Source organism: Musca autumnalis, unplaced genomic scaffold (genome assembly GCF_047663935.1).
Source record: "Musca autumnalis isolate F117 unplaced genomic scaffold, ASM4766393v1 scaffold_3, whole genome shotgun sequence".
NCBI classification, from domain to species: domain Eukaryota; kingdom Metazoa; phylum Arthropoda; class Insecta; order Diptera; family Muscidae; genus Musca; species Musca autumnalis.
Window position 1 is genome coordinate 127,770,483 of NW_027411866.1, and position 17,523 is coordinate 127,788,005.

The window sequence follows — 17,523 nt, forward strand, 5'->3', positions numbered from 1 at the left end:
TGCCGCCTTCAATGATGTTATCGCCAGCATATGGGAAATGAACAAACTCAAGTTAGTGAGGAAAGGCCACATTCCTCAGGTCAATAAGTTGTTCGTGCTTGTCAGAGTTTGGGCAGTATGTTCTATACGAAGACTTAGACTTGAAGAGATGGGAACTCTTCCACAGTGAAAAGTAGGAGAACGATACAATGGCTCCACGGGCAGTCTGACAAAGTCTAAGGACATGGTATTTTACGTCTCCATCGCTGACTGCTTCCAAAGAGTAAAGGCGAGAATCGGCGTGGACGGAAAACCAGCAAAAACAGGGAGCTGAAATTCTATTGAAGACGCCCTTCGAGTTCGCCTGGAAACACTGGTCGTGTGGTGGCTCTTTTTTCTTCGTAGCATTGGTTGGTTTGATAAACTACCTTGGCAGTGGTATCATTCCGGATCTCAGTCAAGCAGAGGAGGTAGGAGGTGTGATTTGGGTCGGTTTGGACTTCGGATGTGGTTCCTCTGTTGTCCTTACACAATTTTTTGGTGGAGAAGATTTTCTAAGATTTTTTCCTTTTGAGGTTTCATCCTTCAAGAGATGTCCTGCTTGTGTTGTGGCAGAGCTTCTCGTTGAAGAAGTTGTTGGAGTCACCAAGATGGAATCACCCATTGCACGTGGAGCCAAATCAACATAACTCCCGATATGACCTTTAGGAGCTTTAGGATTAATGTTGAACTCAATTTGCCATCTATGGACAACGGAATGAGAAAGAGAGAGTTTGTTTTGATCTGGTTTTTTTCTGGACAAGTGTGCAACATTTGCTCAACACTTTCCTTTCGAATTTGTTCAACACTTTAAATTTTTTTCTTATAAAAAACTTGTTCTCTCTTAGCGTGATGAACGAGGCTTCCCTGTCGACGAACTTCTTGAGGTATTACCGCGGCATACCAAAAGCCACCTCTTCCTTAGCTATCCCAAATACAACACTAATTTAGGCGATGTGAACATTCTCGCCTAATTGGTTTATCGAGGTTTCTTTCTCAACTGCATTCTGACATGGAATTCTAATTCTACGAGTATAGACTTCAACCGATTTACCAATATCTTGGATTCACAATGAAACTGGCTTTATATGGTTAGTGCTGGGGCCGAGGGTAGTGATGGAGGTTTAGAGGACCACCATGACATAGCCCTCCTTTACCATGGCAAAAACTTCACAACAAAGTCTTTTCTACGTTGAAAGTTTAAGATCACCTCTCATATAGCTTTGACATTTTTACAACAGGTAGGCCTTTCGACACCGATTACGACAGTTTAAATTTTTCGTGTGTCACGTCCGTACTTCCCGAGATAATTAGGGGGCTAAGACTGTAAAAAACCTACAACCACCAATTGAAATGACTGATGGACACGATTACTTACGAACTGAATATTTGATTTGGCCGAAACTTTACACATGGTAAAATTTCCTTCAAGCGTATATCAAGTTCCAGGAAAGTCTATATCGGATAACATTTCGACCGTAGTTTTAGGGTTGTTCGAGAATAGTTTTGATTTGTTCACCGAAGGTACTACTTGTGGTGCTGATTACACCGATATAATGGTTTTCGTGAGCAAGTCCATGCTTTCTGGTATAATGGTCCAAAAACTCTACATTGACCAACAAACATTATATGTGGACCCGATAACAACCGAAAGGAGTGACTGACATGGGTTCATTTCACATTAACTTAAATAAAATAGAGAGATGGACGACATCGGACAACGTCTTCCCGCTATCATCCTGACAAGTGTTCAAAATCTTCGTATAAGTTCATAAGTGTCGTTTGAGGACTGTTTTGACATTTTAATCGTAAATAGTCCTTGTGATTCTGAAATAATTTTATTTTCGAGGGCAGCTCTTTGCTTTCTGACATAATAACCCAAAAAGCTTTAAAAAATCCTACTTTGATCAGAATTATCACAGTTTCTCTATAGGGAATATTCTTTGAAACACTGTAATTGGTTGTTTCCTAACTGCTGCGTTTAAGAGTGCTTTCGCTGCAATACCATTCTAACATTAAATATGGAATATTATTATTATTTTTTTGAATTATGCAAAAATGTGCAGCAACCATTGCGACAAAGCTATTAGTCCATGAATTGTTTCTAGAAGAAAAATAAAATTCTACGTTTATGCAATCGAGTGAATGATTACCGATCGTTTGGTTGCAAGTGACCGCCACATAAATACCAGTTTGGTAAATGACGTCCGACATATGGGGAAATCGACGACAAAACAAAACAAATATTCTGCAAATGTCCAACTGGCTGCCTTTCCGCTACTGTGACTAGTTTTAGTTACAACAACATTCAACTTACATACTTCTCTCTGTAAGAACTTGTCGTAGAACCGCTTTATGGGGGAAGTCATTAAGCAAAAAAAGAACCGGCTGGTTCGGTGACTAGTCACTGAAAGTGATAGTTTTTAGTCGGCATCATAGCTGAAATCAAATGAGAAACAAAACAAAAATAAAAAAAACGTTTTTTAGTACAGTAGTAGAAACCAAAAACAATGTATGTATGTCAATGTGTTTATAAAAACATTGCAAAAGTAGAACAATGATCTTTTTTGAGGAGATCAATAGGAACTATGGGAGAAGGAATAGAAGTTCTAAAAAAACCTACTGGTCCTCTATGAGAAGACTTATTGATCTTCATGATCTATGAGAAGACCTACTGGTCTTCTATGTGAAGACTTATACGAGGGGCACTAAAAAACCTTCTGGTTTAGGCAACACGCAGAGTCGACAGGCGTCATTTGACATTTTTTTTAAAGTTTGACATTTTTTAGCCTAAGCGTACTCAGGTCAGTTTGAAATACGACTATATGCTGGGTTGTTTAAAGTGACTCGAAAAAATCACTTTCCAAAAAATAAATGGAATTTACTTGTAAACATTTTCGTCCGATAATTTTTCACAAATTTTGACGTGGATAATCGCGACAAGAACGCATCGATCAAATTAAATCTTTGTATGTCCATAAAGGACCATTCTATAGCACTATGAAAAACTGGTTTAACGAATTCAATCGTGGCCGACACTCGCCAAAAAACGAATGTCGTGAGGGACGTCCAAAATCGGACGTTGTGCCGGAAAATAATAAAGCCGTGCGTGAACGGATAATGCTAGATCGCCATGATATTGCGACGCCGGAAGTCGGACGTCGTTTCCGGCTCACAATCGGATATCTATATTTGTATGTAAAGGATAACTACATATACATAAGTGAATTATACTTACCAATAGCCTCAACAGCTCAACATCCAACCAAACGCGCATGCTTATATCCATAGGCATTGATGTAAACAAGCAACAACTCGAGTGCTCGGACTTGAAAAACAAGTAGCAACAACTCGTGTGCTTTGACTTGGTTACGCCGGACCTGTAAACAAGTCGGACACGTAAACAGGTCGAACTGGTAAACAAGAAGCAACAACTAGCGTGCTTCGACTCCTGGGTACTTCGGACATGAAAAACAAGTAGCAACAACTCGTGTGCTTTGACATTGAGTACGCCAGACTTGTAAGCAAGTTGGACTTGTAAACAAGTAGGATTTGTAAACAGGTCGGCCTTGTAAACAAGAAACAACAACTTGTACGGTAGGCTCCAGGACGTTATGTTACAACTGGCGTCTGGTGACCCTATAAAAGGAGTGGCGAACTTACAGGACTGATTAGTCAGTGTGCAACCGTGCGAACCAGTAGCAACGAGAATCCAGAGAAAATCCAGGTAAGTAGAGTGGAAAGTGAATTGTGCGGACTTAGTGTGAACGGCGTAGAAGGCGAGTTTCCGTAAGCCGCCTTCTGAGGACCTCCCGAGCACTGGTGAGTTTTCATAAGCCACCATCACAAACCGGAGCCCCAAACCACGACAAAGGAGGCGAGTTTTCCTTCAGCCACCTCCCTAGTACAGCCCGCGAACCGGTGAGTTGTGAGTAGCCACCGTCACTAGGAAACCTAGTGTACCCCTGTACAAGGCGACGGAAAGTGAGTTTCCCACGCCACCCCCACCTACATACACGACTGTTACCGTGAGTTGTTGTAAGCCACGTCACAGGAGAACGGCGGCCCCTTGCAGAACCTCCGGCGGATCCCAGCTATTTAAGGACTAAGTCGAGATCGTATTATAATTTCAAATAAACCAGGTTAATCTACCCCTACAACCCTAACTCTCTTTATTCCTGTCACTGAAAGAAATAAATTTCTGTGACGAATTCTGGCCACTGCGAGCTAACCTCAGCCAACGGAGCCGGAGGTGCCGTTACACTATATACCATGAGATAGAGGCACTCTTGGGCATTTCTTCCATCAACTAATATTTGATATTGCATGAACTCCTGGCCGCAAAAATGAATTTTTATCGCTAGATCCATCAAAATTGGTCAACTGTTCAAAAAAGGCTCCTGTGGATTGGTGCAAAGAAATTGTGAATAAAAACTATCGCGGCGCTTCAAACGACGTTTATAACATCGTCACAGACGACTAGTCTTAGATCTATGCTTAGGAGCCCGAAACAAAATAGGAATTGTAGCGACTATACGGCTTGAGAAATGTAGGACGGTTAATTCTGAGTGTTATGCTACAATCTGTTTGCCTGAAGTCTCCTGAGAAATTCGAAAAACGAACAAGAGAAGACGAACCGTTCTCCAATATGACAATGCGAGCTCTCACACGTCGATTCAAACCTGTGCCTGTATGACCGGACAAAACGTGGAATAGTTGGGTCATGCGCCGTTCAGCCCTGACTTGGGATCCAATGACTTCATCTGATTCCAGCACATCATGAAAAAAGGCGTGGTCAACGATTTTCGCCGCCAATAGATGCTGTAAAAGCGTTCAAAAACAATGTTTTGGAGGGTTCTCAATCAAGTCACTGTAAACAACCCAACACATGGTCGTATGTCAAACTGTCCTGAGTACGCTTAGGCTAAAAATTGTCAAGCTTTTCAAAAAAAAGTCAAATGACTTCTGGCGACACTGCGTGTTACCTAGGCCAGAAGGTTTTTAGTGCCCCTCGTATAGCTTCTATTACCTATTGGTCTTCCATAAGAAGACATATCGGTCTTCTGTGAGAAACCATATTGCTCTTTTATGAGAAGACCTATTGGTCTTCTATGAGAAAACCTGTTTGGTCTTCAATGCGAAGACCAATTGGTCTTGGTCTTCTATGTAAATACCTATCAGTTTTCTCTATTAAGACCTGTTGGTCTTGTATCAGAAGTCCTGCTGGTCTTCTATGATATGACATATTGGACATCCTTGAGAAGATCTAGTGATATTCTTTAAGAAGACCTATTGGTTCTCTATGAGAAGACATGTTGGTCTATGAGAAGACATGTTGGTCTATGAGAAGACCTGATGTTGTTCTATTAGAAGCCATATTGATCTTATTGGCCTTCTATGAGGAGACTTTTTGACCTCTATGAGAGTTTTTGGCCGTCTATGAGGATACTTATTGATCTTCTATCGAGAAACCTATCGGTTTTTATGAGAGTTCCTGCTCGTCTTCTTTGAGAAGACATGTTAGTTTTCTTTTAGAAGACCTATTTGTCTTCTGTGAGAAAACCTATTGGATTTTTCTGAGAAGAAATATTGGATTTTCTGGGTGAAGTCCTATTGGTCTTCTATAAGAGGACCTATTGGTCTTCTATGGAAATACCTGTTGGTCTTCAATGAGAGGATATCCGTTGGTCTTCTTTGAGGAGACCTGTTGATTTTTTATGAGAAGATCCGTTGGTCTTCTTTAAGAAGGCCTGCTAGTCTTCAATGAGAGGACCTGTTGGTTTTCAATGACAGGATCTGTTAGTCTTCTATGAGAACACGTATTGGTCTACTATGGAAAATTTTATTGGTTTTCTATGGGAGTACCTGCTGGTCTTCTGTCAGAAGACATGTTGGCCTTCTATGAGAAAACCTATTGGTCTTCTATAAGAAGACATATTGGCCTTCTATAAGAACACCTATTGGTCTTCTATAAGAAGACATATTGGTATTCTATAAGAGGACCTATTGGTCTCCTATAAGAAGACCTATTCGTTTTCTATAAAAATACCTATTGTTCTTCTATAACAAGATTTATTGGCCTTCTATAAGAACACCTATTGGTCTTTTATAAGAAGACATATTGGTATTCTATAAGAGGACCTATTGGTCTTCTATGAGTAGATTTATTGGACCTCTATGAGGAGTCTTATTGGTCTTCTATGTAGAAACATATCGGTTTTCTATGAGAGTACCTGATGGTCTTCTGTGAGAAGACATATTTGAGAGGTCATATTGGTCATATATAAGAAGACTTGTTGGTCTTCTATTAGAAGACCTGTTGGTATTTCATTAGAATGTTAATTTGTCTTCTATGAGAAGATCTATAGGACTTCAATGAGAACACATGTTTGACTTGGTCTTCTAGGTGAAGTCCTAATGGTCTTCTATTCGAAGACATGTTGGTATTTCATTACAAGACTCATTTGTCTTCTATGAGAAGATGTATAGGATTTCTATGAGAACACCAATTGGTCTTCAATGGGAAGACCTTTTGGTCTTCAATCAGAGGACCCATTTGTCTTTTATGAGAGGAAGTAGCGGTCCTCTTTGAGAATATTTATAGATCTTAGTGAGGAAATCTACTATTTGGCCAGCTGTGAGAAGACTTATTGTTCTATAGACATATCAGGAGACATATGAGTGGGTTTTGTTGGACAGTTAAACAAATGCAGCCTGTCGGCGGTCTCAATCCACATGAATGGGTGCTGGTCTCCGAGTACGACATTTACACTGTACCTTTATACTGCCTGTGCAACTCCACCAGTGCGAATGCTATACATGCCTGTCAGATATATTGGTAGATCTGGAGCTTCTCGTTATATCTTTGGACATCTCTCTTTCTAGGCCATGAAGATCTCTCTTGACGTGCCTGAGTGGATAAACCTATCCATGAGATTGTGACAGGGATGCTCACCACGATAACACCCAATCAGGTACTGAATCGACAACATATTGTAAAATCGTGGCCTCCTCATGAAATTGCTCAACTGGTGTTATGAAGACGCAGATTTGAATATTTTTGCACTGAATTGTTCAAACATTTTCATACCCCACTGGTAGCCCATAGCTTACCACAGACCGGTCTATTGATTGTTAAGTGTTAGACAAGGTTTATTTGTCTGCAACCCAAGTGTTGTCGGCCAACGACTTGATGACCTTTTCATTGATCCATTCTCTATCTTTATACCCTCAGCATTTATGCCAACGAGGAAAAATGTGCCTCATACGGGCAAAATGTGCCTCATCGAAATAATGGTTTAAGACCCCAAGTATGTTTGGACGAAATCCGATTCAGACAATTTGGAGTTGATTTAGCCATGTCCGTCCGTCTGTCTTTCTGGCTGGCTTGGAGCGCACCATAACTCTCGAAGAGATCAACCGATTCTGTGAAAAATTTGGCTTTCGTAATATTTTGTCCAAACTTAGTTTAATTTCATAGATGGGTTATAACGGTCCACTCCTTCAGGTACCTCCCCCACAAAAATTCAAAAATGCTAGGAAAAATTGTGCGCACGATAACTCTTGATGGGAGTTACCGCTTTGGCTCATACTTTACACATCCTAATATATCTACCAGATATAGATCAGGTTCGAATATGGACTATATTTGTCTACTCCTTCCGGCACCTCCCACACAACATTTCGGATAAGTTCACTTTAAACCTGCTCTCGAATAACTTTGATTTTTGTCCACAAATGGTCCATATCGCTCTTCTCCTTAGGGTACCTCCCCCACAAAAGTTCATAATTTGTGTCTAAGTGCAGTTTAGGCTCTGTTCGAAGATTCTTTGAAAATGTATACCGATGCTGTTCGTTTTGGTCCTGTTTAATGCGATATTAGGTGTGTGCGATAACATTCCCAGCAATAATTACTCAGTCAGTTCCAGCACCCTCTCTCAGTGAATTTTACTCTCTCAAGCAAGAAAAAATTGCAGAAAGTTATCGAACAGCGTTTTGCAAAAACTTTCAAGAAAGTCAGCTGTTTCCGAAAATGTATGAAATTTGGTTTTGTTTCTTTTGATATTTTAAACCAAACGGAACAAAAACACAAATTTTAAAATTGCAGTTTACTTATTTAATGCTTTAATCCTATCCACTACGTTTTAGAATCGAAAAAAATGTGCAATTGTGAAATTTTCTTGGTCAAAAATGTTAACATTTCGAGTTGTTTACATTGAACAGGTGATTAAAAGTCAGCTGATCATTTGATGTTCTCAGTGACAAAACTCTCCAAAAATCTCTCCAAACTCGTTCTCTTTTGCTGGATAATTTTGTTATCGAACAGCATTCTGTAAAAATTTGTACAAGTTTTTGGGTTATCGTACAGACCTATTATTTTTCTGTGGACAAGTCCATGCTTCCTGGCATACTGGTCCAAAATTTATACAATGACCTACTGAAATGACTAGTGGGCGGGATATCTATCGAAACGATATGACTTCCAAAATAAGATCCACTACCATAATGGACTGTGTCGGTCCATTCATCCTCCACAACACTTTTGAAAACCAAAAAGGCCCACAAAATTCTGAAAAGACCTTAAATACATTCGATAAAGTTTCAATTACTTATATCACACAATATCACGCTTCCGACAAATACTTTAATTTTTGTAGCGGAAGTGTAAAATCCCAGACAAATTTATTTTTTAATTTACCCTTTCTCGAACCCAATTTAATTCATTAATAAAAAATGAAATTAAAATTCAAATTCGTAGCGTAAAAATATTTCCTATAACATTTCTATATGTTTAGCAGTTGAGATTTATTCCCGACATTCGAGTCGTTGACTCTTTGACGACAGCCCAATTAATAATCTTGTTTAAAACCGACTGGTGGCATGAATATATTTATTGCATGTTTTTGTGTGTAATAATTTATATGAATTATTCATAAATAAATATAACCTGTTGAAATTTTGGCAAACATTTTATCTACATTATATGGCAAATTATACGAAAATAATTTTTGCAGAATTTGTAATTCTATTCAAAGCGTGATAAAAGTGATTTAAAACAAAATGACATGAACTTTGCTTTGATGTAAATGTTTTATTGATTTTGTAAAATGTCAATGACCTTTTCAATATGTTTAACAGCATCTTAGTTATACATATTGAAAAGGGACGAAGGAAGGAATATTGAATTCAAAATGTGTACTATGTATAAACCCTGATGACCATAGAGGGCATGTAGCTGCATATTTCATATTTTACTCACTGCTACATTTGTCATACTGCATTATCACTTCTTTACATCTCAATTTGTACACAGTGGTGTTTTTCTTGTTCTGTTATACCAGCATTATCCCAAAACAGTAGTTATTTAAAATGACCGCTTTCCCTGAACTTAGTCCAGCCTATGATTATACCACGTGCTTAAAATAGTATTATTAAAATAAAAATAATATTTTTAAAATTACGTGACTAAATATATACCAATTATTTGATATAATATTGGAAATAATTTTAAACTGCTGTGAATTATGATAATGATAATTTTTTTTCTAATAGAAATTGCATAATGGAAATAAATTTAACAAATCGGTATTGTAATGAAAACAATTAATGCTGTTGTATAAAGTAAATAACAAATGATGACAAAATAAATGCAAATAAAAAATTTAATTTATTAATGATTCTATTTAATAATATCCTCTTAACACACGAGTTATGTAGGCAATAATCTAATGAGACCTAATAAAGAGGTTTAATTGAAATGTATGCATTTATCATTTGTGATGATGTAAATTAAGTACTTAGTTTGAATAATTGTAAAGGTTGTTGATGATCGTTTGAAATGTTGACATTGACACACTTTTAAGATAGTCCACAACAGTGCATAATTAGACCCTACACCACTATGTGGGGAGGGTATTATAAGTTGGTCGTAGATCGATACTTACATATACCAAAACAAGTAAAAAAAATCAGTAGACTTTGCCGACAGAGATATACTATAGCTGGCAAACTATCGATATTTTCAACATTAGATATCTTCGGAGGGTTGGCGTTTTTTTATTTTTTTTATTTGGGATGACGACTTCTATTTTGTTTTTCAAAATAGTCAGGCTTAATCCCATAGTCGTTTTTTTAATATTTTATTAAAACAACTTTAATTTATTAGTGGGAAAAATTGGCGATGTTTACCAAGGGGTAAGGCAGGGAAGACTATAGTTTCAGATCTCCCCACAGATCTTCCTCAGTTCCCTTGTTTCTTGTTTTTCAACAAGAAACTTTTTATAAAACAAGTAAAAAAGTATCAGTCGGCTTTGCCGACAGAGATATACCCTCGGCCTGAATATATTGAAACTTTTTTTCCCAAAAAAACGTATGTAATTAGGGGGTTTTAAAAATTTTGGGCGTTTGAACCGACAAAAATGTTGATTATGATTAAAGATCAAACGTTTTGCGGAGGAGATACAAAAAGGAATGGATCGACATTGACCACTATGAAAGTGGATCTCCAGCCACTACATATGGTGCCATAGGGGGTTTTTACACCCTTCGGATTGTTTGCTCAAGAAGTATGGACTTGCCCCTGAAACAACTTTTACCATCGCAATTGAGGCAGCGGATGCAAGTTGCTTCAACAAAAAGCAAAGTGATTCGAAAGCAGGTCTTAAAGTGAACATGTATCCGAAATTTTGTGTGGGAGGTACCGGATGGAGTGGACAAATATAGTCCATATTTGAACCTGATCTATATCTGGTAGATATATTAGGATGTGTAAAGTATGGTCCAATTCGGCCACTCTCTTCAAGAGTTATCGTACGCACAATTTTTCCGAACATTTTTGAACTTTTGTGGGGGAGGTACCTGAAGGAGTGGACCGATATGGCTTATCTTCGAACTTAAACTATGTTTGGACAAAATATTACTAAGGCCAAACTTTGGACCGAATCGGCAGACCTGTTCGAGAGTTATTTTGCCCTCCAACCTCCTCACACGGTGTCATAGGGGTTTTTGCAACTTTCAGGCTATTTTCTCAGGAAGTATGGACTTGCCCCTGATGAAACTTATACCGTCGTATGGAGGGCAGTGAATACAAGTAGCCAAAACAAAAATCAAAGCGATTCGAGAGATGGTCGTAAACTGAACTTTTGCAAATTTTTGTGTGGGAGGTACCCGACGGAGTGGACCGATTGAGTCCATATTAAAACCTGATCTAAGTCTGGTACACGCTCCACGATGGGCAAAGTATGGACCAAATCGGTTACTCCCTTCAAGAGTTATCGTGCGCACAAATTTTCCGAACATTTCCGAACTTTTGTGGGGGAGGTACCGGAAGGAGTGGACCGATATAGCTCATCTTCGAACTTAAACTAAGTCTGGGCAAAATATTACGAAAGCCAAAATTTGAACCGAATCGGTTCATCCGTTCGAGAGTCATCGTGCGCTCCAGCCAGCCAGACAGACAGACAGACGGACGGACATTGCTCAATCGACTCCAAATTGTCTGAAACACATTTCGTCCAAACATACTTGGGGTCTAAAACCATTATTTCGATGAGGCACATTTTGCCCGTATGAAAGTGTATATACCCTTCATAGCCTAAAGGCTGAGGGTATAAAAATGATAATAATTAATATAAAAAACGCCAACCCTCCTAATTGTGAGATCGGGCACCGTCAAAATGTTGTTTATTGCTGTAGTATGCAATACCAACAAATAAGTTATGTGTTTTTCGCTGAGAATCAACGAACGCATAGCAGTGGGAAAGATTAGGGTTTGTTTGCAAGTGAGGTTGGTCGAGTTTAGGTAGTGCCAAAGAAATTCTCGATCAGAGTGTGTCTTTGCACACGTATCTATTTGAGCGGGCAATTGACACTTGGGTATAAAAAGTTTCTTGTTGAAAAACAAGAAACAAGGGAACTGATGAAGATCTGTGGCGAGATCTGAAACTATAGACTTCCCTGCCTTACCCCTTGATAAACATCGCCAATTTTTTCCCACTAATAAATTAAAGTTGTTTTAATAAAATATTAAAACAATGACTATGGGATTAAGCCTGACTATTTTGAAAAATAAAATTAGATATTTTCGATATTTCATTTCAAAGAATCGATGGCTATCAATATTATCGATAATTTGTCATAACAATTAATTTGAAAATAAAAATGGCGAAATGTCTATGCTTTTGTTGACATTTTGCACAAGTACTTAACAGACTGTACATTAAATAAAAATACCGAAGAGTTAAATTTCAAAGACACACTTTTATTATTACTCGGAGCAAAGTTATCAGATATGTAGTTATTATGTAACGCGTTGGAATGGACTTTGCTGAATGAGTGAATTTTTTGGACGTGTTTCCACTTAGCTACTACTTATGAGAAGCGATATACATACTCGTCTAGAACTACATAGTTGCTTAAAATAGTAGTAATTAAAAATATTTACAGGGTTGCATTTAAGGGGTGTTTACACTAGCCATCAATGTCATATGACCTGAAATTTTCCATCGTTATACAGTCCCTAATGTGTGCAATATTGGGAATTTTCCTTACGCCATTTACTTTTTGCGTCCTCACCAGCAAAAATGCAGTGAAATTACGTATCCACATTGTCTGTGTGGGCAAATATGGAAAGTTTTTATTTCGGGTCATATGACATTGATGGTTAGTGTAAACGCCCATTTAGCTGTTAACTTTCAAATTTAATTCAGAGATGCATTTTGGAACTTAAACTAGGTTTACACTAATGTTTAAGTAAATATATACGTTTACATAGGAATTCATGATTTTTAATGTCATGTTCACACGAGCGTTTGAAGTATGTACGTTGTTCGCCTGTCGAACGACGTAGAAGAATTAACCCATTTCCACGACACCATTCCCAATTAAGAGAAACATAATTTATTTTTCCTTACTTTGTATTTCCTCGTTTTTATGAGAATTTAAACAAATAGCACGTGTAACATATATTAAATGAACAGGAAGAACACTAACATTTCCTGCGAATGTATATTTTACATATAATTGCACACCTTTCATTCAAATTTTCCATTAATTCTGAACATTTTGGCATTCTCATTTGTTAGAGATGGGACATATTTTATCGTTCGGAGAGTAATTCTACTTGAACAACGTAGAAAAATCGTCGTTCGTTCGCAAAATTTTGTATGGGGAATCAAGTAATTTATTCGTATTTGAGGGCCGAACAACGAATAGAGAACGAACGACGTTCCGTGGAAACGGGCTATAACTTAACATACTAAATAAAATATTTCCAAAATATATACAGTGGACCGCTTCAAATTGCTTTTATTTAATACAAAAAATACAAAAATACAATACAAATACACAGAAATAAAATTAACTTTTCCGAAAAATTGGTACGTGTGACTAGGGACTTAGCTTTCTCACGTCCACAACACCGAAATGTCGCTTAATTTCTATTCATTTCAATAGATTTTAGGTTAGGGGTCTTTAATCCGATAATATCGATAGAAAAATTCGATCGATATTATCGATAGTGCCATCGATTTTTTGCCAGCTCTAAGGTATACCCTCAGCCTATGTAAATTGAAACTTTCATCTGCGGACAGATCGAATGTGTTTAGAGTCTTTTCAGAATTTTGTGGCTCTTTTGGACATTTGAGCTTATCGACAAAAATGTGGATAGAATGGACGGACATAGTCTATTATGGAAGTGAATGTTATTTTGGGAGTCATATCTTTTCGAAAGATATCGCGCCCACCAGTCATTTCATCGTATTCGAATAACTTTTGGACCAGTATGCCAGGAAGCATTGAATTGCCCCGTTCAAAAGATCGGGAATAGCATTTTAGTGACATTTTTTTAAAATATTGGGGAGAAGCACCGGAATTTGTGGATCAGTATTGCCCATCTTCGAACTGAAATTATGTTTGGACAAAATATGACGAAGGCAAAATTTTGGTCCAAATTGGTTGACGAGTTCGAGAGTTATCGTGCTCTCCAGCCACTACATATGGTGCCATAGGGGCTTTTACACCTTTCGGGCTGTTTTTTTCCAAGAAGTATGGACTTGCCAATGAAAAAAACTTTTGCCGTCGTAATTGAAGCAGCGAATTCAAGTTGCTTCAATAAAAATCAAAGTGATTATAAAGCAGGTCTTTTGTATTGGAGATACCCGAAGGAGTGGACAAATAGGGTCCATATTCGAATCTGATCTATATCTGGTAGATATATTAGGATGTTTAATTGTTGACCAAATCGGTCAAACCCTCAAGAGTTATCGTACGCACAATTTTTCTGAACATTTTTGAACTTGAAGTGCTTGAAGGAGTGAACCGATATGGCTTACCTTCGATCTTATACTTTGTTTGGACAAATTATTAAGAAGGCCACATTTTGGACCGAATCGGCAGATCCGTTTGAGAGTTATCTTGCGTTCAAACCACTACACTCGGTGTCATAAGGGTTTTTAACCTTTCAAGCTATTTTCTCTGGAAGTATGGACTTGTCCCTGATGGAACTTGTACCATCGTATGGCGGGCTGTGAATACAAGTTGTTACAACAAAAATCAAAGCTATTCGAGAGCAGGTCGTAAACTGAACTTTTCCGAAAGTTTGTGTGGGAGGTACCCGAAGGAGTGGACCGCTTGAGTCCATATTGAAACCTTATCTAAGTCTGATACACATTTCACGATGTGCAAAGTATGGACCAAATCGGTTACTCCCTTCAAGAGTTATCGTTCGCACAAATTTTCCGAACATTATCGAACTTTTGTGGGGAAGGTACCGGAAGGAGTGGACCGATATAACCCATCTTCGAACTTAAACTAAGCTTGGACAAAATATTGCGATAGCTAAATTTTGGACCACATCGGTTCATCCGTTCGAGAGTTATCGTGCGCACCAGCCAGCCAGACAGACAGACGGACGGACATTGCTTAATTGACTCCAAATTGTCTGAAACGGATTTCGTCCAAACATACTTGGGGTCTAAAACCATTATTTCGATGAGGCACATTTTGACCGTATAAAAGTGTATATACCCTTAATGCTGAGGGTATAAAAAAATTAAAATAAAAAATAACATTAAAAAAAAGGAAAAATTATGAAAAAATAAATAAAAATACAAATAAAATAAAAATAGAATAAAAGTAAAATAAAATTAAAATAAAATAAACATAAAATAAAATAAAAAGAAATATAAGGTAAAAATAAAAGAAAAGAAAAATGAAATAAAAAAATAAAATTAAACAAAATAAAATGTTATATAAAGTGAGTAATGAAAAAATAAAATAAAAAATAAAATAAAAGTAAAAAAATTACAAATAAAAATAAAATGAAAATAAAATAAAAGAAAAATGAAATAAAAATAAAATAATAAAAAAAAATAAAAAAATAAAATAAAATTAAAATAAAATTAAAATAAAATAAAAATAAAAATAAAAATAAAATGAAAAGAAAATAAAAATAAAATAAAATAATCACTAGCAAATGATCACTTATCAAAAATACGGGTCCTGTGGAACGGAAAAATTTGCGAATTGTCAAAAATATTTTTATAAAGGAATAAGAATAAGTCTTATATAAGAAGACCTGGTAGTGTTCTATAAGAAGACCTGGTAGTCTTCTATAAGATGAATATCTGGTGCTATTCTAAAAGGAGACCTGGTGGCATTTTATAAGAAGATTTGGTGGTCTCTAAAACGACCTGTGGCTCTTATATATACAGACCTGGTGGTCTTCTATAAGATCAGGTGGGGTTTTATAATAAGCTCGGATGGACTGTTATTAGAAGGCCTGGTGGTCTTGTATAAGAAGACCTGGTTGTCTTCTATAAGACATGATGGTCTTCTATAATAAGGCTTGGTGATCTATAAAAGACTTGGTGGTTTTTTATAAGAAACCCTTGAGAAAAATAGGCCTTAAGTAAGTCGAACAGAATTCATAAAAAATTGTCTAATGAGTCTTCCAAAATTTTGCCGAGATTTCGGATATCCAAATTTTGGTTTACTGGGTACTTGAACTATACAAAAAGTTTAGCCTCCACCCCAATAAATATATATTTAGGCATATTTTTTATGTATTTTTCACAAATCGTCAAAGATTATTTATAGAAACAAAACAAACTGCATAAACAAATAATTAACTTGTTGGAAGCTACACGTCAGCTTCCAATAAATCAATTTATTGTTTTATTGCCTGCCTTACAGTAAAGCAAGGTAGCCAAGCCAGGGCATAGCAAAAAAAAATACAAAAAACACTGCAATTTTCATGCAAAACAAATTGAATTCAATGTAAATGCCAAACGGCAAATGGTGTAAAGTCGTCGTCAAGTCCCAATGCAACCCACTACAGTGGTTGGCCACCACTTGGTTGGTGGTGGTCTGAATCTTAACAATAACGAATTGAGTGAATGAATGAATGTCTCGAGCATTGTAATTACACAAATTAACTTGAGACGTACGACAGACCGGACAACATCAAATGTTAACATTTGCCTTTTATATGTAGTTTAATAACCACTATTGTTTTTATTTACTGTTGCTTTTATTTTGTTTTTATTGTTGTTTTTTGTTTTACAGACATTGATTTCGCACTGGGGCGAATGTGTACCGGCCTCCTGCAGTAGCTCAGATGTTGCAATTTTCTTGCACCATATTCTGCAACGCAATGTGACGGTCAACGATAAAATGTGCCAATTGTCACCATCGACGAACGGAAGCCGAACCATATCGGTTGGAATGTTTGTTTATGCGTAAGTACAATATTCTTGAGATTGATTTATGGTCATTGTTAAGGAGGGACAGGGGGTCGAACAGACTTAATTTCGATTTCAGTTGCTTGACACTTATTCGATTGTGTAATAACTGTTAAGTGCTGTAACTGTAAATGGTTGTTGTAGATCACAAAATAAAACAAAAACGACATGTAGACAGACTATGCATATATAGAAGACATAAATGGGTTTTTGTTGAAAGAATTTTGGATTAAAGACCTGAATTTCGATTTTTTAAAGGATTTTAGAATCCACCATTGCTAATGCTCTTATTTAACAAAAAGAAACAGTTGTCTTCGACACAATGAGCTAGATCGCTAGATCCTAAACTACTAAAACATCATATAAGAATCGGTAGCCGAATAAGAGCTCTCTTTGGGTCTGTCTAATGGATTGTTTTTGACATTCAGATCAGACTTATGGGCGCTAAGTCTGGGTTTGAATTTTGTTTTGGTAGTGGAAACGTAAACCTTTTGACATACATATATATGCGAGGTCAGATCAAAAAAACAATTAAAAAAGTATCAGTCGGCTTTCAGCCTATGTGAATTTAAACTTTTATCTACGGACAGATCGAATGTATTTAGGGTCTTTTCAGAATTTTGTAGCCCTCTTTGGACATTTGAACTTGCCGACAAAAATGTGGATTATGATTAAAGTTCAAAAGTGTTGGTGTATATACTTTCGTTAGAATAAATGCTGAGGGTGTAATAACCGTTATTTCCAAATTTCGTGAATTGTGTATGAG

General features: G+C 37.0%; 1 protein-coding gene across 1 annotated transcript in view; it reads left to right on the forward strand.

The window, feature by feature from the left end:
- Positions 1 to 17,523, forward strand: part of LOC141397713 (nose resistant to fluoxetine protein 6-like) — a 74,705-nt gene that overhangs the window by 40,338 nt on the left and 16,844 nt on the right. Inside the window, exon 3 of the mRNA XM_073974348.1 lies at positions 16,582 to 16,754. Coding sequence (XP_073830449.1) covers positions 16,582 to 16,754 — 173 coding nt within the window. The remainder of the gene's footprint in view (positions 1 to 16,581; positions 16,755 to 17,523) is intronic.